General features: G+C 40.2%; 1 protein-coding gene across 2 annotated transcripts in view; it reads right to left on the reverse strand.

Moving 5' to 3' along the window:
* Positions 1–22664, reverse strand: part of PTPRG (protein tyrosine phosphatase receptor type G) — a 743582-nt gene that overhangs the window by 51649 nt on the left and 669269 nt on the right. The window contains exons 14-15 of one of the 2 annotated variants that reach the window (XM_023200591.2): positions 14869–14955; positions 2344–2435 (exon numbers count right to left, since the gene is read on the reverse strand). In XM_023200591.2, the coding sequence (XP_023056359.1) occupies positions 2344–2435; positions 14869–14955 (179 nt within the window). The remainder of the gene's footprint in view (positions 1–2343; positions 2436–14868; positions 14956–22664) is intronic. The other variant, XM_023200598.2, reaches the window with a different exon arrangement.

Genomic DNA, 22664 nt, shown 5'->3' on the forward strand with positions numbered 1-22664 from the left:
CCTATGCCAAGTAAGGTACAACTGAATACATGGGCTTCTCAGTCAGTGGAGAATGTGAAGCAATCTTCTTTTGATATAGTTATATTACTAGTGAGTATGAATTAGGAGAAACTCATATTTAAAAAGGAAAAAGACACATTTAAAGAAATGCCCTGGGTTTTGAGAATTTAACTTCTTAATTAAATAGGTAATGGGAATGAAACAGAAAACATTCAAAAGCAATTTCTGGTCTAAGACACCTACTCAAAGGTGTGGCAAGGCATATTCAGAGGATCCTAGTGAATTAAAAGTTCTAAAGCCTATATCAAAGAAGAGTGATTCAAGGTAGAGCACACCTAGTGGATGTAGTTCGGTGTTAGGGACACAATTTTAACGTAAGAGTCATGCAAATGCTCTCTCTCCATGACTGCTGGGATTACCAGTAACATGATTTGGGAAGGAAAGTTGCAACAGCTTACACTTCTGGCTTAATGTATGGTTTCCAAAGTGCTTTTACACATATCATCTACTGTGGTCTTAACAGTTACCTCAAAAGGCAAGGAGAACAGGCATCCTATTTAATTTACGGATTCTGGAAACTAAGGCTCAGAGAGGTTAAGGCACTGAACAAAGATTTCAGGGTGGACCTAGGTTTTCTGGTTCCTAATCCAGTGGTAAAAGAAAATAGAAATGGAAAAACAGCCCAGTAAGTATTTCACCATTTAACTCATTAAAAATGGGTTTCAATTACACAGCTATGAAACAACTGAGTCTGTCAGACAAATCAGGTCAGAGGGGAGAAAGACTGCCAGGAATTTTCCAGTGGTCAACACATACTGTAGGTAAAGCAAGAGGAAAAAGTATATGCACACTATTGTGCAAATCCAGTAGATTCAGTGAAACTACTTCATGCTGATGAAGACTGATGATTGCTGTCTGCCTTCTCTACTCTCAAAGGAAAAGTAGTTTCCTTCAGCAAGGATAAAGGGGCAGGGTTAGTGGAGAACACACAGTTGACACAAAACTTATCCCATCTTTATGGGAATTAGTTTAGCAGCCACAAAAGGATCCAACAGGAACTTAATCAGAGACCTTCTGTTAATCTTCTTGTTTCTGTGTGACAGGTTTTAGTGAGAAAACTGACTAGAATGTACAGAACATGGACAATCCCAATAATATCTAATAACTAAGCAATATACAGACACATAACAGGGCAATTCAGTCTACAACCATAACCACACGTAGTGACAGTCTGCAAACAGTAAAGTATTTCTCCATGGTACCCAAAGAATGACTGTACCTCTGAGTTTCACAGCCAAGACCTTTTAAGAACTTTAAGGAAATTTTTCTAACATTCATTCATTTCAGTACTTAAAGAATACCTACTGTGTGCCAAGAATTATTTTAGCACTGAGAATATAGCCACGTGCCCTTACAAAGCTCTCATTGTAGTGGGAAGAGAGCAAACAAAAAAGTAAAATAAATAGCACATTAGTTGGTGGAAAGCGTTATGGAGAACAGGGCAGATCAGCAGGATGGGGGAGCTTCAGGTGTGGAGAACGGGTGGCATTATAATCAAAGTGATGCTTCTGTTTGCAAAAGAGTAATGTCAAGAGGATAGATGTATCTAAAATATCTGAAGATACGTATTTGGAGGCACATAATGAAACCAAGACATAGAAAGTTAAAATCTGGCAAACGAGAAGGGATGCCAAATAGAAATGGTGGGTGAGATCTTCAAATCCCACATCCTATTACACCTAACCCACTGCTGAACTTCTAAATGTCTAAGGCATTTGCTAGGATTCACTACAGTGTACACTCCGCCATTCCCTACCCCAACACTAACCAAGTATTTTATCTTTTTACCAGAGGAAAAGTGAAATATTCACCAGACTAGTAATGTATCCCTCTATTTCCACACAATCACCATAAGAACCAAAACTTTTAACATTAAGATACATGATTTTCAGAGGAGAGAATCTTAGAAAAATATCACCTTTAAAAAAATGTGTCACAAATTGTGATTTAAAAATATAAGCACAAATTGCCTATGCAAATGAAATTTAGTCCAAGTAGATACTAAGAATGTTTTTGTATGGTTTTTCCCTTTTTTCTATTGTACTTCCCTTTCCTGCATATGACTGTATACTACATTAACTCAGTTATTTGTTCCTCTAAAGAGAGTTTTATTACTTTGCAGATATGTAAAGGAGTATTCATTAAATTACTCTTAGTTAAGGATATCTTATACTGGGCAAGCTTTAGAAGGCTGTAAAATAATATTTTGTTGTTTTATCACATAAAACTGAGAAAAGAGAAAAACAATTAGCCCATTGGAAATAAGAGCAGTGTCTTACTTACCCGGAATAGGAATAATAGGAATACTTTCATTAGGGACCACTCGAGGTGAATTGCTGTCTTCCACATAGAAATGAGCAGTCTGAAAACATTTTCTGTGTAGAAAAGAGAAAAACCATGTCAATAATAGGATATGCTTTATCTGAGTTCATCATCTTTTAATTCTTATTTTACAGATGTTCCCAGCTTTAAACATCACACAGCACTGAGGGTGAACTCATGTAAAAGTAACAAGATACAAGGACAACATTCAGCCTGTTGGAGAGGCCCCAAATTGCTAAAGAATATCCATTTTTTTATCATCACCGCATCCAACCTGATAGTTCCAAGGGAAAGGCTTACTATTTAACTACTCAAATATGTGAAAACATGGTAGAGAGTAAACCTACCACACAGACTGCCAGGGTTATCTCACAATATTTCTAAATTTGATATGTTACAGAGGAATAATTTGCTATTCTAAATCCCCAACACCAAGTTCAAAACCACACCTTGCATCCCCTTCCAACATCGTCATCAAACAGCCCAAGTACACAATAGCACCACATTGTTCATGCTTAGCAAAGACCCCCAAAGCCTCAGACAGTTCTTTAAAGGGGTCAGAGGGCTTCAGGAAGGCAAGCACTCAGAATCAGAGGCCTTTGCCAGATAATCTGAGACAAGGTCTTGAAGCCGTTAAGTGTCATCTGCTTATTTTTGTTTTTTTTTTTTTTACCTGTATTTCAAGCAAAGCAGAGAGCACACACTGGTCATCATAGGACAGGCAATGAAGAGAAAAGCCATCAGCAGCTCACTCAGCCTCTGCCTCCGATGCTGGCTGGCCCTCAGCTTTCCTGCATCCACGTCACTGCTCATTGCGGCCCTAATGAGCTGCCGGAAGCACAGGCTGAATATTTAATGAAGCTTCTCAGCGTGAATGGCTATTGTGACCAGAGAAGGGTCCCTGTTCATTTGGCGGAGGGGCTTTACAATAGCTGGCCCTACTGCTGGGTCTTTTAGCCAAGCAGGCGGCATCCTTCTGGTGCACAATGTCACTGGGATCTGTCCTCCTCCTCTGGTGTCGCACACCAAACAACATTTACACACATCACAACTTTGCTTTTTCTGGGACCCGTATTCCAACTACCAGATAAGTCAACTTTTCTTCACAGTTGTCTTTGCTCATCTAATCAAAAATATCCTGGGATGATTCCACTGGGCGTACCCTGTTTCTGTGAGGCCAAAGAAGGGGCTAGGGTTGGGAAGGTTAGAGAAAAATCAAGGAACTATAAAAAATAAGATCTCCATGGGAGTGACGAGACCACATAGTTACAAAGATGTTTCCATCTCAGCTTTTATACAAGCTATTATAACCACACGCAATCAGAAATGTTCACATGTCATAGTATGAAGTGCTGTTCTTTAAGCAGTGCCTATTTTCAGATGGACAGTAGCTAAGCAGTTTCCATTTGGACAGTGCTCTAGAATCAATCTAGTCTGCTGCACCATTCCATTAGGAGATTTTGAACGTCAGTTACTACAACTCTTGATACATGCCTCCCAGGACTACTATAACAGAGCACTGAAGAAAAATGAGTGTGTTTTTTTTTTTTTCCTATGAATTGCTCAGCATTTGTAATATAAATAATAAAACAAGATTTCCTCCCTCTTTGCTTAGCTGCCTTTACCTAAATTTGTAAAGAACATAAGTTTGTCAGACTTAAGCTACGTGGATATGAAATGCACATAATATTACAGGGCTCTGGTGCTAACCAAATCTTCTCAATGTAAAGCAATGGAAATCTAAGTGAAAAAAAATTATTTTGATGTTTGAAATAACTTCTCTCTCTCTCTAAATTAGTTATTACATTTTCTACTCTTGGATTCCTTCCTTTCCTCCCCGACCTTCCCCAATTTGCACAGATTTCCAGAATGTAACATTAAAGTTAAAACACAGGTTATGGACTTCACAAATGAATGAAAGCCTTAACCATCCAGTATCATAGCTAAGGAAAACCTGCTTTTGCTGAGTTAGAAGACAGCTATTCCACTACTTAATAGCCCAAATAAGTGCTCTAAGTCACTAAGATGAATGGGATGCAATTTACTGGGTTAGCCTTTAACTTGAAAAACACAAATACATGCAAGAAATAACTGCTTTTAAGACCATAATTATTATTGTTATTGGACTTCTAAAATATAAAGCTATTAGTAAATAGAATTGTTATTGGCCAAGTTACTGTTAAAGTGACTTGGAAAAAAGGATATATATACTATATTGTAGTTTTTTTTTCCTACAAGACAGGCAGACAGTTCAGCCAGTCTCTCAGTTATATGTGGAACTACAGGCTCCACATTATCTTTGAAAAAAGCAGTGTGTACTGAAGCAAATCACACTCTAGTGCCCCATGTGCTGCTGTTTATAATGGATTTTCCCTGGAGCAAAATAACTCCATGATTGCCAGAGAAAAGCACACGACTGGGGATAAGGATCAGAAACCTGGGAGACAGAGCTCCGCATCTGTACCCTGCTGCACATCACGCACTTGCCTCCCACACAAATATATGGGTGGGCAACTAACTACAGAACTTTGTGGGGAATGTCTTCCCGTAGAATAAAGATTTCAATGGATTTGGCAAATGTTTATTCAGCACCCACTGCACAGCATCAAGTATGCAGACAACGCATTCTCTGCCGCTGTCTGCAATCCTTAAAACTACTTCCTTAAGCCTGGCTAAGCACTGGAGTAACTGATAAAGTTTTATATAAGCAACAGATGATTTTTTGCAGAAAAATTAGGCAATAAAAATGAACGAAAAGAAATTAAAAACACCCAAAATCTTCCTCCTAGTGATGATCACTATTAATATTTTGAGGTCTATCCCTGTATACTTTTCCTCATTTATTGACTATTCCTTGATCATCTGCAGTGAGGAGCTGGGAGCACAATGATAAACAAGACACACAAGGTACCTACCCTCTTAGTATTTATGTCTTCATGGGGAAAATCCACAACAAGCAAATGAATTGCTTCAAATAGTCAAGAGCAATGAAGAAAATAAGAATGATGTGGTGGTAAATGAAGTCAGCTGAAGGAAGGGACCTCACTGAGGAGGTGGCATTTGAGCTGAGGCCTGATTAAGGTCTAACCCTGTGAAACGCAGGATGAAGACCATTTTAGGCAGGTCAAGCAGCTAGTTGAGCCTTAGAGCAGAGGGAGCTTGGCGCATTTTAGGAAACTGGAAGGAAGCCAGAGGCAAGGGAAAGGCTGTGGAAAGCAAGGTTGGAGAGGCAGGCCAGAGCCAGATCATGCAGGATCCAGCAGATCACAAAGAACCTTCGTTGGTGTCTAGGAGCAGGGGAAAGTCAATGAAAGGCTTTAATCCATGGAGAGGCACCGTCTGATTTGCTTCTTTCAGAAAGCTCATTTTGGCTGCTACATGATGAATGGATTAGAGGGCAGCAGAAATGGAACAAGGAAATCAATCTGTGGGCTATTATTATAATCTCACCCAAATATAGACGATGGGTTGTTTTCTGTTTTTTATTTATTTATTTATTTTTAATTATTATTATTCTGGGTATAGGGGGAGTATGTATCTTATTTTGAGATGGAGTCTTGCTCTGTCGTCCAGGCTGGAGTGCAGTGGTGCGATCTCAGCTCACTGCAATCTCTGCCTCCCAGGTTTGGGTGATTCCTATGCCTCTCGTGCCTCAGCCTCCCAAGTAGCTGGGACTACATGGGGGGTTTTATTTTTTAAAAACGAAATGAGATCATTCTATATGCATCTCTCCTTGATAACAAATATAGACTGGCATCCTCTTTATTAATGTTTACTTAATCTTCCATTTCATGGAGGCATTACAATGCTGGTATTTAATATATTCCTTTAATAACTATCTATTGGGGGGGTCTACTCTGGGCCAGGGACTGATGAAAGTGGTCAGTCTGTTGTCAACTTTTCATGATCCTTAACAATCTGAAGATGGTCTCTCTGCATGTACAAATTCTACACTGTGTTTAATACCTAAGAAAAGCAGCTGCATATCACAAGACATTGTATTTTAACTTGTTCATTTCAGTGAATTCCCATGAAAAATTGTGCTTCTTGACCTTCAGAGGTATCCAGGAATAAAAAAGCAAAAGCAGGGATTTTGGAGAAAAGGAAAGAAAAACACAAGTTTTAATGCCTCTAAACCTCTGAACTGTGATCTACTTAAGGAGGCAGTATTGTCTCTAATTTTGAGCTCAGGGGAATGGAGATAGAATTTCTCAAAGTGCTGGCCAGGCACAGTGACTCACGCCTGCAATCCCAGCACTTTGGAGGCCGAGGTGGGTGGATCACAAGATCAGGAGTTTGAGACCAGCCTGGCCAAGATGGTGAAACCCCATCTCTACTAAAAATACAAAAATTAGCTGGGCATGGTGGGGTGCGCCTGTAGTTCCAGCTACTCGGGAGGCTGAGGCAGAAGAAACGCTGGAACCTGGGAGGCGGAGGTTGCAGTGAGCTGAGATCACACCACTGCACTCCAGCCTGGGCAACAGAGTGAGACTTGGTCTCAAAAAAAAAAGAATTTCTCAAAGTGCTTACATGTGTCACTGAGCGTGCAATTTCAATTTTCTATCTAGGTCTAATTATCTTTCAACTAACTTACCCTTACAGACCCTCCCTGAATGAATCAGATTTCTAGGATCACAAAGAGCCATTTTCCAAAATCCTAATTTCTCTATAGTGAACATCTGTATATGAAAGTACCCTAAAAAGGGAAATCAATGAAATAGATCATGTTTGTAATGAAAAAATATATGACAAATTTAACTACAAAATATAATCCAGTGATTCCCTGCCATATATTTCATGTTTCTACCTCTGCCCTTTTGCTTCCCATCCCCTCCCCAACCCCTGGGTGCTGTCTGTCCCCTTTAAGAAACTAAGGCCAGGTAACATTATTTTCACTGACCCTGACAGGCCTAGTAATGACCCAAATAAGTTATCTCATACTTCCCCCTATTGTACATTTGCAGCATTTATCTTTCTGACACTTTAAGTTCTCTGATTTAGGTATGCCTTGATTTTGCAGGGCCAGGCCTGAACAGTCAGCCAGTCTCTCAGTCTCTCTCTTATCAGTAAAGTATCATCAAATGGTGGTTATTAATAAGCAGTGCATAGCTCTTTGGCTTAGGGAGCTGTTAGAATACCCAGGCAGGGTAAGCCCCATTCATGATGATTCTAACAGAGCAGGTGCAGGGTAGGGTATAGCTCTGTGTATTGTGAAGACTCCCTCTAGGGATTCTGGTATGTACTGTGTCCAATTATGAACCACTCATGAGGAAGGGAAAATGGTTCCTGAGAGTCCACCCTTGTGGACTGCTATACTTGTCTGGTAGGAAAATTAATTTCAGTTTCTATGAAGGCATTGAAATTGTGACTTTACTTCAATATTATTAATAAATAATAATGATGTTCTGACATCCTGAATTCCAAGTTTCCTGCCACTTAAACAAACTGGAAAACCACTGTTTTAGATGGCTTTCTAAAGCCCACCCCCATCAACAAGGTACCCAAGATAGAGGGACTTACATGAAACATTCACTGAATGCTCCCAGATGGGTACAAGAAAGAGCTCAGTTTGCATAAGGTATTTCCTCAATTTGAACTCAGTGGGTATGTGAGACAGAATGAAAGTGAAATGGGAGATGTAAATCTGTTGGTCCCTAAGTTGGTCCCATTTCTCACATGCCTCTCACAGAGTAAGCATTTTGCCACACTGAATGAGAGTCCCTGTTCAAAAGAATGCACTTTTCTTACAGCATAGCCCTAAATGCTACCTAAGCGCTTCTGGTGCTTGACCAAAGATGACTAACATGTTAGATCTATGCATATCTCTATAGAAAGTTCCAAGTAGCAGAGTGGAAGCAAGCTTCCTCTGTTACTCTCCATTCATTCATCCCTTTTTAGAAAACCAAACATGGGGTCATATGTCTTCAAAAGATTTCTAAGAAAGGTTTGATTGGAAGTCCAGAGGGTAATGTGTGATAGTAGCTGATCAAATCTGTATGGAGTCTGGTTAGCAGTTTTCTGGGTCTCAAGCCCACAACCCACACCTGTGGTCCAGATCTGTACAGTGTTTGAAGCCCTGATGGTAGGAGTGTGTGAGTATGCACAGCTTCTTAAAAGCCCACATGGGACACATGAAGCTTATGTTTAGGAATATTTTCTCTTGGACTGAAATTTTTAAAAATAACCTGCCATGCTTTCAAATAAGGGACATATTTTAAGGATAAAGACCTCTTTAAAAATAAAGTCTACTCTTGGGAAAGCAGAGCACACACACCTGCAGGGTACATCTTTTAGTCAGGATGTGAAACACATCGGCCAGTATCAGCTGTCAACGTCAAGTCCCTGAGCTCCCTGCTGAAAAATATACACTGTCAGCACATGACAGGTTCCAGTATGTTTAATTGGCCTTCTTGACTAATGAAACACACACACACCCAGCTGCTCTGACAGTCCTTTGTACGTATTAATAAAATTCCAGTTACAGAAACTTACTATCCAAACAAAATGTAGCAAAATAACCAAAACAAACAAACAAACAAAAAAACCCTCTAGACTTCTGACCCCCATTTCTACCCAGGAATTTGATACATTCTTGAGGAAGAATACCCAGAATGACCAAATTTCTGCATAAAGGCCTTTTTTTCTGTGGCTTCTGTTCTTCCAGCTACCTGTTTAGATAACCTCTGATATGAGCGAACAATTTTCTTGTCTCTTTCTGCCCTTCTGACAAGAACCTGGAAATAATTTAGTGACCAATATTTTTCAGAAGCAAAGCGCTGAACTTGAGTGCAGAAAGACTGAACATTAGAAATGTCTAGAATTCCACACAACACTGCTGTATTAAAAAACAAACAAACAAAAAACCTTCTGAAAAGGCAGGTCTCCAAACCTGCTTACAGGAAAAAGGGGTTCCTGCCATCTATAGACATCTGGGTCAACATGTGCACCCACTTTGACAAGCTTGGGATATCACATTATTCTCATCCAGGGTCCTCCGTTTATTACAACACTGCCCTGAACAACACCATGACTGCTGGATGTGGGCAGGGTGGAGGACCACAATATGGCCTCCAGACTCGTATGAAAACCCAGAATCATGAACTAACTGAATGTCGGTATATAGGAATTAGAAACCAAGTCACTGTCTTCAAATTAAACTCAATGGTTCTATAATCACATCAGGGTGACAAAGAGATTATTAGCAGTGTGTAGCTCAAAATTCTAATTGCAGACTAGAGAGGGCAGTTAGCTGAGCTGCTGCTGAATATTAATTATATAATCTTAACTGATTTACACACTGCCCTCACTTAAATTTACAGTGGCATACCCGCTAATAATCCCATTTATTTTCATGCTGTCAAGAAATTAAATCACATTAATATTTACTTTTGTAAATGGATCTGTTGTAGTAAACCCTGCATGAATAAGAGCCACTTACAAATAGAAAGTTGAAAATATTCACATGCCTTCAAGGAAGATGATTGAGGGCTGTATTAAAAAGGCATGGATTGATTTATTAGGTCAAAATGTTTCAATAAATTGAAGTGACAAATACAACAATAAAAGAAAAAGGCTGTAGGCGTTGTTGGGCTTTTCCTCAAAGAGATGTGTCTGAAATAACTCCGGGATTCCACTTGGAAAGGAGCCCAATGTAAGTTCTAAGTTGAGATTTTTCATATACAACAACTCACTTGCTGTTAAGTTTCCTTTATGGCATGTTAAGTGATTCAGTTTATAAAACTCAGTTTACACTTGTAGTATCTCTTCCGGAAGAGATCTTCTCAAAAGAAAAACTCAAACCAAAATATGTTTCTGGTGGCCATATTTTCCAAATCATAAAAGGGGGCGTGAGATTTGACAAATGTCAATGTGCTTTGGGGGATAATCAAATGGCGAGTTTCACATGAGGGCTGTGGAAGTCCCAGGGCATATGGCTGTCATACCTTAGATAAGCAGGGCTTAACAGATATGAGGAGAGAGAAAGGGAAAAGGGAAGAGAAAAGAGAACAAAATCATGCAATGATGGATGGGGTGTGAAAGAGCAGACAGACACTAAAACGAGAGAATGTTTCAAAAATATTTTGGATTTCACATGAATAGGAGAGATGGCCTAGTCGACTTTTGGTACGGTTAGAAGTGACAAAAATCTGATTCCCATAGTGAGAATTTTATTGGATGATTCAAACTGCCTGCAATTAATATCTTTAGGAAGGTGGGAGAAAATGATAAATTATAGGCACAAAAGTGGTCTCAAAACTATATTCTCTTAGCTAGGCATTAAGTTTGCCAAGAAATCCTTGCAGATGCCTAGGTCTGACTGAAGTACTGGTAATACTTTCCAGAAGGTAAGAGAGAAAAGGTCTCTTCAGAAACCGCATTTTGATGATGCCGTGACAGTTCCTATATTATAGCTGGCTTTGAGAAAGTGAGCCCTGGACAGTACTTCCCAAGGCTTCCAGCTATTACCTAGAAAAGAAGGCTTGAAGTCAGGGGCTTTAAGGTGGCTGTCTCACCCTTCAGACCCTAGACTGGAATACTCTGAACATCTGGACTGAGGTTTGAGGGGCTCTCCACCTCATTTGCCACACTTTTAAGGCACTGACACAATATCCCACTGATTTGGGAAGGTCAATGGTGATGTGATAGTCCAACTCATTTTGGGGAGGAGGTAAGAAATGAAATTCACATTTTATTTACTGCACATATTTTTCAGTATTTACAATCTAAAATGTCTGGGTAAAAGCCTTTTGGCAACTCCTTATTTTGTTAATATACTGATTGACTGTATTTTGCTGTGAGTGATAGTTTAAGGATCTAAGAAGGTATTATATGCCTGTTCACTAAGCCCCAGATTGCAGTATATTTTTTAAATACTTGAGACCATATGGGGAAAAAAGAAGTAGATTCAGACATCACACGATCAACCAGGTTAAATTCCAAATGAATTTACTATTAAAATTTGAAACCATAAAAGTAATTTTAAAAAAGAGTAACCTCAGAATGGAGAGACTTTTAAAAGAAAACTCAAAATCTAGAAAACAAAGCAGAAAATATAGATAAATGTGATTATATGAACATCAAAGAAGAACCATAAATACAATTAAGAAGTAAACTACGACTTGGGAAAAAATATTTGCAACCCGTATTGCTACCAAGGGATATCTCTCTTCACTAGAAAAAGATCAATAACTGAAAGAAAAAATAAGCAAAAGATAAAAATGTTTACAGAAACACACATGGTTCAATCCCACTTATAGTAAGAGACAACACATTAAAACTACACTGAGACACCATTTCTTTTTCACCTATGAGGTTAGTAAAAAAGCCAAAGTTTGACAATGCAGCGTGCTGGGTTGGCCGTAGGGAAACAGGCATGCTCATAGACTGCCGAGAGAAACCCACCTTGGTACCCCACTGTGGAGGGCAATTTGGCGCCATACATGCACAATAGCATGTACCCTGAGATACAGCCAATAAATTTTCCTCTGAAAATTTTCCTACAGACATGCTTATCCACTTGCAAAGTGACACATAAACTTATTAATCACACAATTGTTTGTAATAACAAAAGATAGAGAACAATCAAAATGACAGCCACAGGGGACTGGTTAACTAAATCATGACGCATCTATACAAAGGAATACCATGCTTCTGTGTAAAAGAATGAGGAAATTATATAGGCATAGGGAAAACCTGTGTTAAGTGAGAATAGCAAGACACATGATCGCATATGTTGTATTCCGTTGTGTAAAAGGAGATAAAAGGATATTCATTATTTGCTTATATATGTGTAACAATCCCTGGAAGAACAGACAACGAACTAGCAATAGGGGCTACCTATTTGTGAGGAGGTAGAAAACAGAGTGGGTGAGTGATGGGATGGTAATTTAGGGGTACATATAATTTTAAACTTTTTGATTTTGAATCATGTCAAGTATTACCTACTCAAAACTTAAATCAGCTTTATTAAGAAATTAAATATACTTGGGTCTGATTTTCAATGTTTTCTTCCTCTCCTTTCTGGGAGGATAATCACCTCTCACAGCCATTGTCCTGCTTTTAGCAATTCTCTGTGCAACATGTCTTAGTGGCACAGTCCCCCTTCCTTCCTGCTGTGGGACTGGGAGATGACAGGGGCAGAAGAATAATGCCACATGAAATTAATGTGTAGGGACTCTGTAACAGCTCTTCTAGCTGTTTGGAGGGTTGCAATTTAGGCATCACTGGGGGCTCTTCTCCTGATTCCTGGCCACATTTTGGGTGGAGATACAAGCCAGCAGAGAAAATGAGAGTGGACTGAAAAAGGCAAAGGTGAGAGAGAGCCTGATTCTAGCCTCCTGCAGAACCCTGGCAGAGGAAGGGGGCACCCCGTCTTTCAAAGCCCTTTTATAGAGCAGCAGCAGGATGGACACAGGTCAGGAAAGGAGATGGCAAAAGTGCCTGGGGAGAGAGCATGGGGAAGGAGAGGGGACAGTGGGCCAGAATGAGGAATTGTACAGTATGGCAGGGCTGCTAGCATAAGGAAGAGCACAGACATGGCACCCCTTGAGGACAGGATCTATATCTGGCCCATATCGTTTTCATGGAGTACTTAGCATAGCACATGTAGCTGTGAGAAGGGGTACTCCTCAGGAGTACCACACCGCTGCAGTGGAGTCCCAAGGCAGCCACTAAGCAGGGTGACCTAGCCAAGTGACAACTTCTCAGAGCCTCAATTTCCTCATCTTCTCGATGGGTTAATATATTTCACACACTAAGCATTTTACATATACTACCCCCATTTAATCTTCACAACAACCTCATGAAAAGTTGCTATCATTAGACTTATTTTCTAGATAAGTAAACGGAGGCCCTATGGGCCCTTCCTAGTCGCAGGGCCATGAAGTGGCAGAATTGCAGTTAGAACACATATCTCCCTGAGCCAAAGTTTGTCTTTTAAGCAGCTACACTATTTTAAAAAGTGAATATAATTCACAATCAGACGGATTCTATAAATACTTGTAGTTTCACAAGATGGTTCCCAACTCCTAGACCTGGATGACACTGATTGTGCTTCCCTCACTGAGCAGCAGAGAAGATACCAGAGAGACTGGGGCATCTCTGTTAGGATCTAAAATATATCTATAATGGGCCCACTGACATGTGGGGGTCCAGGTACATAAAAGAAATAGTCTGGCAGGCTACAGCATCCCTTCCGGGGAGGACTTGAAATTGGATGTGCATTTATCTTTATGATGTTCATAAGGTGATGCTGGCTCTTTAAAGTGTTATAGTCAAAAAAACATTATATTTATATTGAACTGGGTATGACAGGCATTTAAGTAATGTCCAGCGTCTTCCTCTCTTAAGATTAATCTTTGACTCCAAAACTATAGAGAAGTTTCTATTTCAGTTTCTATCCTTAACTTTGAAAATGTATTAAAGACATTAATAAGCAAAAAGAGATCACAGAATAATTTAGTTACCAGTGTTAGCAGTTATTGCTTTCCCTATAAGGCCAAAATTGCACAGTACAGTGTAAAAGAAAATAGATCATATACTTTCTCATTAATCTGTCATAACTCCTAAACTATACCATCTCAGATTTCATAGGTTTATCTGATTAAAATAGTTGGATATCTAAAATTTCATCTCAGTAATCTGATTTACCCACAACCAATGGAGATGAATCATTCCATGTAAAAATTCTAACATAAATCCTATAAATTGGTTCATTGAAAGTAAAAAGAGACTGCTCCTGACATAATATGGATTAGTGAATTAGTCTAATTAGCAATTTAATATTAAAAGATCTTAATATTAAATAGAGTTTGCCTAAGACAGGCCTTACAGAAATATTATCAAGAGACTCAAGTGTGGTGATTAAAACTGCACAATCATGAGTTCCAAACATTTATTATAAATCTTTCCAGGACAATAATTTTTCCAAGTATTCAAACTATTCAGAACTCATATGCGTTTCCTTTTAAAAAAAAAAAAAAAAATTCACCATTCTTAAGGAAAAACACATAGTATATCCACATTTGCTTACTTCTGTCTCCCCTTCCTACTCTTCATCCCTCACTTATCTACAAATTTAGGTTTCTAAGAGGTGTTTTTCACATAAGGCTAAATGCATGCATTATATGTTTTTTTAAAAGCTCAAAACCATGCAAATATCTGAAAATTTGTAAAGAAAACGGATGCAACACACATACAGACACACATAGAGCACCCCCAGTACATACAAACCCAGAAACAAGTAACACCCCCAAAACTGCAAAATAAAGCAAAGCAAGCACACACAGGACATACTTTAATTGGTACCAGCTACCCACAAGCTGAATTGACATTTGCAAGTCTTACTTTTGGGAATTCAGGTAAAGCAGGTGAGTTTCAGCACTGTGCCATCTACAAGACTTTAATCCCCATGGCAACAAAACAAAAATTTGGCAAGCCAGTCCCGGCCATCAAGACACCCCCCACTTAAGCTTGACCGCCCCTCACCTGCTCCCCTTCTCTCCTCTCTCCCCAGAAGAAGGCACTTCACGGAAACGTCTGGGAAAGCCCTTGGACTTTATTTTGTTACACCCTCTAAATGGACAAAAAACAAAAGAGAACAGGTGTAGAATACAGTATTTTCAATTGGCCACTAAGAGTTCCATACAAATGCCCTCCCCTCCCGTCTAACACAGACAGACCCCGTCATCAGGCCTCATCTGTGACATTTTCAAAAGAGGATGCTGATGCACAAAGGTGTCTGGACTTTATTAGGAGCTTTTATGCTGAGGTAAGAAATACCCAGTGGGAACTTTACTCTTGTAAGTCATCTTTACATAGTCGCAGCCTCTATTACCCTGGTGTTAATGGAAGGTTAGGATATCACACCGTGATGACCCTTGTCATTCATATACCCACTCTTCCACCTCTGACACACTGCCCTGGCAAACAGAATGGCTTAAAATATCATTGGAGTAAAGTTAACTTGGAGATCATTTGGTCCTCCCTTCTGTGACAAATGTCTCTGAATTTGGTGCCATTAGACACATTTGGGGTTTTGTCTTTTACCCCATGCTTTCATCTCAGAACAAACATTTTCTTAATTCACAATACAGATTGGGGAATAAATAGGAGAGGCACCTCCGCGAGATGGGAACAGCAGTTGGCAAGTTATTACTATATATTAAGTCCTATATTTAGTTTCCCCTTAAAACTTAAATAACTGTAGCATCTGAGACTTGGCTACAGAATTTGAAAGATGCACTTCTGTCACACAAGAACACTTGAAAGTATTTATTTAATTATATTTAGTCTCCCAAACCAGCTGGGCTATAAGATTTCACACTGAAATGATTCCTATTCTTTTTCCAAACTCTGTCGATAAAATAGCAATGACAAACTCAGATATATGGAAGTTCTCTTTTTTGGAAGCTCTATTGAGTCCCACAAAGAATTCTCAAGCCAGGTATGGAATTCCAAAGGAATTAACATCTTAACTATTGAGTCCGCTGGTGGTTTTTTACTTCTAGGAATGAACATCCTCTAATTCTTGAGTGTTACATTTTCTTCACCCTTAATACAGGCTTTCAATTATTGTGTTAATTATTAGACTTCGTATTAGGTAAAAGTGCTTGGCACAGGAACCAAAACTTGGAGAAGTCAAACTTGGAAATACGATTACAAAGGAGGAGGGACGGCTGTAACACAGAACTTCTTGTCTCCCTCTATTGAGTACATCCTGGAACTACAACAACTGTCCTACAAACATCATGGATATACTCAGTGTGGCTACGAACATTAATCTGAAGAAATCATGAGTGTGTTGGAATGTTTTTACAAATTCTCATAAAAACTTGAAATTTGCAGCTTCCTAAAATATTTAGACTTTTTCTCAACCCTTAGCCCTACTCTGAATTCTGCCAGATTCACTCTTTCAGGAATTTTGGAGCAGAGCCGGCTATCTCCGCAGTTTTTCCTCACACACAATCACAGGCGCTTAAAACTACCACCCGTAAACTGACAACACTTTTGCTGAGAAGCAAATGCCACACAATCAATAACTAATATCTTGAATAATTGAGATATTTGAGGCTACCTGAGCAAACCAGCAAAACAGACATAATCAACCCTCGGGGGAGAGAGAAGACAGTTAATTCTGAGAAATCCAAAGAAAGATGGTTGTTACCTAGAATAGACTGAACATACAAGGAGTTTCCCTTTCCTGAAAAGTGAGCTTGGTTTAAAAATTTACCCACCCACCGCTTCCCTTACAGAATCAGTCCAGCTTTTTAAGTATCATGGAGCATGTTTAACTGGCAACCTTTAGCAGTGAATCTCTTTCTGCTTTTGTCTAATGACTATGTGTTAGCTTGTTCCAAGAGCTTCCACTGGCATCTCAGGGCCAACTCGACAGCAGGGGGCCGGTTACTATAACAACTGACAGCTCTCGTGAATTCTGAAAGGCCCCTGAGTAGCCATTTGGGAAACAGTTATTGAGCAAAAAGTTGCCTGGGATCGGCAGCATTAGCTGCCATGTGACCCAGATCTCCCAGCACAGGCACATGAAGAAAGAAAAGAGGTGACCACCTCCAGGAACAGTTGGGGACCTCAAAAGACTCCCTTCCCCCATCCCTTTCAGCATCTCAGAGCAAGATAGTTTAACACCACGGTGTCATCAAAAACTCAAACCCTCTGAGGCAAGCCATATTTTGGCACCACAAAATGTGCTTGAGCTCTCCCCAGTGGCTTGACACATTGTCAGGCTTTGAAAAGCTGAATTGTAAAAATTATTCCTAATGATTAAAAAGTCTTGAAATACGGCCATAGATATGGTTCCAAAAAGAAAAGAATGGCACACTCACCACTTAAAAAAAAAAAAAAGATACCAGAATACCTGTGGTCCAGTAAATGGTCTGTTGGTAGAAAAGACGGTGATCACACAAACCCACCAAAAATAATGACTTGGAAGCTCAGAGTTTTCCAGACTAGACAAAGCTTTATATAAACCTACCTTTTGATTGTCACTCTGTCCCTCAGTATAAGAGGACACTGAGCAACTAGGACTTGACCCAGTGCCTTTGTACACGTAGAATCTTTCAGAAAAGAATCTGATTCTACCCGTAACAGTGGACTTTGCTTTGCATAAAGGAAGGGCAGTTTAGCAGAGTTTGCCCTAAGAAACAATGAATGTGCCATGATCCAGTGCTTCTGGGTCATCTCCTACACAGTGACCTCTGCCTGGAGCACTTCTCCTTTTACTTTACTTTACTTTTCTTTCTTTTCTTTTTTTTTTTTTTTTGAGATGGAGTTTTGCTCTATTGCCCAGGCTGGAGTGCAGTGGTGTGATCTTGGCTCACTGCATCCTCCGATTTTAAGCAATTCTCTGCTCGGCCTCCCGAGTAGCTGGGATTACAGGTACCCACCACCATGCCCGGCTAATTGTTTTTGTATTTTTAGTAGAGACAGGGTTTCATCATTTTGGCCAGGCTGATCTTGAACTCCTGACCTTGTGATCCACCCGCCTTGGCCTCCCAAAGTGCTGGGATTACCGGCATGAGCCACTGTGACGAGCCTCCTTTTTCTTTGTTTTGTAAAAAATACAGCCCAAACATTCTCTCCTCCGGGAAATCCTTCTTGGCTTCCTCTCCTTCTCACTTAACCCTGGCTGTGGTCAGAGTCCCTCCCAGATCAAGTTTCCTGGATCACTATTGCAACCCAGGGGAATGCAAATTTAACCACCCACAGGGGCCAAATAGGCAGGGAACAGTGGGGAGGGCAGAGACTGGCAAACTGGCAAGGGAGAGCCTCTCAAAAATGGCCACCATGGCGCCATCCAGCCACCAACGACACAAAGGAATCTGATAACAATGTTGCTAAATTGTCCAGTTTATCACAAGAAGCCAGACAACTCGGGTTTTTTGTCACATCCTTCTATTTTCTAAGTAATTCAAGATTTTATAAAAACATGTCAGCTAAATAAAACTGGTCTGGAGACCATGAGTTTTCGACTGTATTTGGGATTACCTTAGTTTACCTGCTCCTCTCTTCCTCTAAGGTATGAGTCCCTTAAATGCAGGAACTCTGTTCCCTCAATGGCTCTCCAGTGCCTGGAACTAACTAGATGCTTAAGAAATGTTGAATGAACTAACAAAGGAGTAACTAGGCCAGCCGTAAAGGGTCTTAGGTCAACAAAAAACCCAAAATGCTAAGTCTGAGAAATTCAAAAACTTACAAGCTGTATGATCCTGGACAAGTCATTCCCCCTTCTGGAAACTGTTTCCTCTCTTGGGACAAGGATGATGTAATCCCTGATGCCTTGCCTACCACACATGGCTGCTGGAGGATTAAATAACATAAGATGTTCTTTGTATTCAGCCATTATTGCTGGTTAACAGGGGTGTTTCCCCTTTCCTACGTCTTCACAGTTACCTGCATGGGAGGAGTCATTCTTATGACACCTGTCTCATTTGTGACTTTGTTAGGGTGAAAAGGGGACAAACACCTATACCAAAATACAGTCATCATCAAGTAGACCTGGAAGTGTTGGCTGCTAGAGCAGATGGGTGAATAGCACGTGCCTGGGCTTACAGCAGCTCTGGTGTCATTGTTGCTTCTGTGGCAGTACAGGAGGGATCTGTGTTCCAGTGAGGCACATGTGGTCAGTCATCCCTCAAGCAAGAGAGGGGTGTTACCACATGCCACTCTCGACTCTCGCATGCATCTGTTTGTTTGCCTGAGCCTCCATTATGCCAACACAAATCCCCCACACATTTGCGGTTTGCATCCCTTCATATTTATTACACTCTGTCTCCCACTGAACATCCAGGGAAGAAAAAAAATTGCAATGTCAACAAAACTCACTTGTTTTCATGAACAGCATTCTTAATGAGGAGGCACCAACACATGGCAAAATTTCTGAAAAATCTAAAGATGGGACTTACAGTAAAAGAGAGACCTTTTCGTATTTGCATATGTGGCTAAATTGGTGTTGACTGATTTACCACAGAATTTACAGATGGCTCGGTCATGTGCTGAAGTGAATCTACCAGATCAGAGTGTGAAATCCTTCTCATACCAAATTTTAACAAACCTGGGTCAGATGTTACAATTCCCACTTAGAGAGTATCCAGTTTTCTGTTCCAGAATCAGAAGTTAGCTCTGCCCTATCTGAATTTGAGAAGTAAAGCTGCTCTATACTTTTGGAAAGTCTTTTTCGAGGCTAGAATTATGGTCAAGAAGATATTAAACATTTAATATCAAGAAAACTAGCAATGATCAGCTTGGACTGAGACAGACCAAATAGGTTATATTATTCAACATCAAAATCTTCTCAAATGATGGAGATGTAACTGAGTGAATACCACTAGTCAGCTTCCAGAACACCTGAAAATATAATTGGTTTCTGAAGTTTTCTTCCACATGATTTTGGCAAATCCAAAACAAAGGATGATTTCTGTCTGGCCTTCCAAACCAGGTTGCTCCCACCATGTCCAGCAGCGGAGACATCCCCCTTTTTGTGTGTCTTTTTGACACACAAACATGCACTATAACAGTAGGCTGTGGAGGGCAATATATGCCACCAGGCATGCTACTCCTCCTCTGGACAAGATAACGTACTGGTTAACACAGTGGGCTATGAAATCACATTGTCACGGTTCAAATCCACAATCCACCAAAAATTAACACTGTGACTTGGGTATGTCACATGATCTTACTAAGCCTCTGTTTTCTGATCTGCAAAATGAACATAACAATACTAATTATTTCCCAGGATTCGTATACTAATTAGGTGGGGGTGTAATCTGCTGAGCACATGTTTAGTATGGTACATAGTCATAAAAGGTTCTTTGCTTGGCCAGGCGTGGTGGCTCACGCCTGTAATCCCAGCACTTTGGGAGACGGAGGCAGGTGGATCACCTGAGGTCAGGAGTTTGAGACCAGCCTGGCCAACATGGCAAAATCCATCTCTACTAAAAATACAAAAATTAGCTGGGCGTGGTGGTGGGTGCCTGTAATCCCAGCTATGCGAGAGGCTGAGGCAGGAGAATCGCTTGAACCCAGGAGGCAGAGGTGCAGTGAGCTGAGATCATGCCATTGCACTACAGCCTGGGTGACAAAAGTGAAACTCCATTTCAAAAAGAAAAAAAGGTTTTTTGCTTAAGAACCTTTAGATATACAAAGCCTTTTCAGATATACAAAGCTATTTCAGGGGTGAGATATTGCTCATCAGAGCAATCAGAACTACCTTCTACGCAACATCCCTCAGGATTACAGAAAAAAAAAAAAAAACAAAAATATCTTTGTAATACTCACAATTCTAAGCAGACAGAAATGTCTAGCTTGTAATAGCTATGCCATTCTATAGCACAACTAATAAATAAGTTGTACCTCCAGCACACTGACTGGACACTGGGCACATAGCTCCTCTCCCAGCATTAACCTCAAATTATGTAAATCACAAAGAAACCTTCCAAAAATTTTCCTCTTCTCTCTGAGTGGCAGCAGCTGTGCTGCTCCAAGTCTTTTCAGGAATGTCAGCACATTAGTGCCATATAAACAGCTTGTCTTGGTAAGGCCGGGGATGCGGAGCTCTTGGAATGCAGTATCTGACTGTTGCAATTCAAAAGGTATGTTTTACTACCATCTTAAAGTAGTAAGACCAAAATGGTACACTTAGAAAACTTTTGAATTGATTTCTTTTCCCTTATTTCCAATAGCTCTGAACCACTGCATGGTTGATATGGATTGCAATATTTATAAGGCACACAATAGGGTCCCATTAAAGCTGTAACTGTTAGTTGATTTTATTTTTATTATCTGCCTCACAACCCTGCCCCTTGTCCAAAATCACTTTGCGTACATTTCTTCCTAGTTTTGTAGCAACTTCTGTGTTATTACAGATTCTGGTTCCTGCCACTCTTCAAGGCAGACCTTTGCAAGGGACATTCAAGGGAGAACTATAGCATCCTACCTGAAACATCTCAGCTAAAAACATTTTAGAATAAATGTCTCCCCACTGACCCTTGTTGCTGCCTATAAAAACACTGCTCACATAGTCCCTGATGAGACTGATGTCTGAGGTCTCTCAGACATACAGGTATCTGAGGTTTCTGCTTGTGGTTTTTAGTTTCAGCCAAATTTTAAGTACAGTCTAATGACTGCTCTCCAAAGTTCTCCCTTTCAGGAAACATACCTAGCTCAATGATGCCAATGGGTTTAAATATTTAAGAATACTGTGGCAGTATTCTTAACAAATACCCATGTGTTCCCCCTACCTCATCTGTGTCCTTGGGGCTGTGTGACCATCTGTGGCCAGTGGTGAATGAAGGAGTGAAGGGTTACACTTCTAGGCCAAGCCGTTGAGAGCTCGGTGCCTCCTCAACTTCTATATCCCTGCTACACCAATTTGGGAGATACGTGTTCCAGAAAGAGAAACCACTAGTGGAGGAAGGCTGCTCAACCCTGTCAGACCTCATGTGGGTGAGAAATAAACCTTCGTGTGTTATTAAGCCTCTGGGGTGCTGGGGTATGTCTGCTGCAACAGCAATGAAGCTTACTCTAATACAGCCAACCTGGAATTAATGAGGCTGGCCACTGGGCTTCAGAGTCGTTTCCTGGGGCTGGGGGTGGGCATTGGGTCATGTCTTTAACCCAGTTATTTAGGAATGTCCTCCTCTGGAATTGCCTTTAAGGCCTATTAGGAGCATCACCCAAACCAATTTCATTAACATTATAGTCACCCCTTTCCTTTTTTGGCCCAAAGTGGTTCTGCTCAGTTGGTTAACCTACATTTATGCTATATTTAGCTCCAAACAGATGAGTTTTATCTATTTCTAGGATAAATACTTTGCACAACTGAGATCCTTCAAAAGAATGAACTCTAGAAAGAAATTCCAAAAGTTATTTTCAAGCATGTTGTATGCAATGGACATATTGGAAACTGTGTACAGCTATACAATGTGATGACATTTAAAGGACAAAATTCATTTAGATCTGTACATTTGATTTTCTTTATTAAAAAAAAACAACTTCATTTGAGACATACCAGGACCCAAGTTATATTTTCCATTTTTCCCTAAAGTCAGATCTGGTATAACACTACAACTAATGCCTGCACATGCACCACGTGCCAGGCACCAGGACAAACATGTTCCACAGCTTGCACTGAATCCTCACGTGAACTTGTGGCCCATTTCTTCACTACATTTTGCAGATGAGGAAACTGAAGTTGGTGGAGAAGCCTTTGTCTAAGGCAGTGTGTCTCGACCTGTTTTTCATTGGCACCTCCTCTAAGGGGCCCTTTT

The sequence above is a fragment of the Piliocolobus tephrosceles genome, chromosome 2, assembly GCF_002776525.5.
Source record: "Piliocolobus tephrosceles isolate RC106 chromosome 2, ASM277652v3, whole genome shotgun sequence".
Lineage (NCBI taxonomy): Eukaryota > Metazoa > Chordata > Mammalia > Primates > Cercopithecidae > Piliocolobus > Piliocolobus tephrosceles.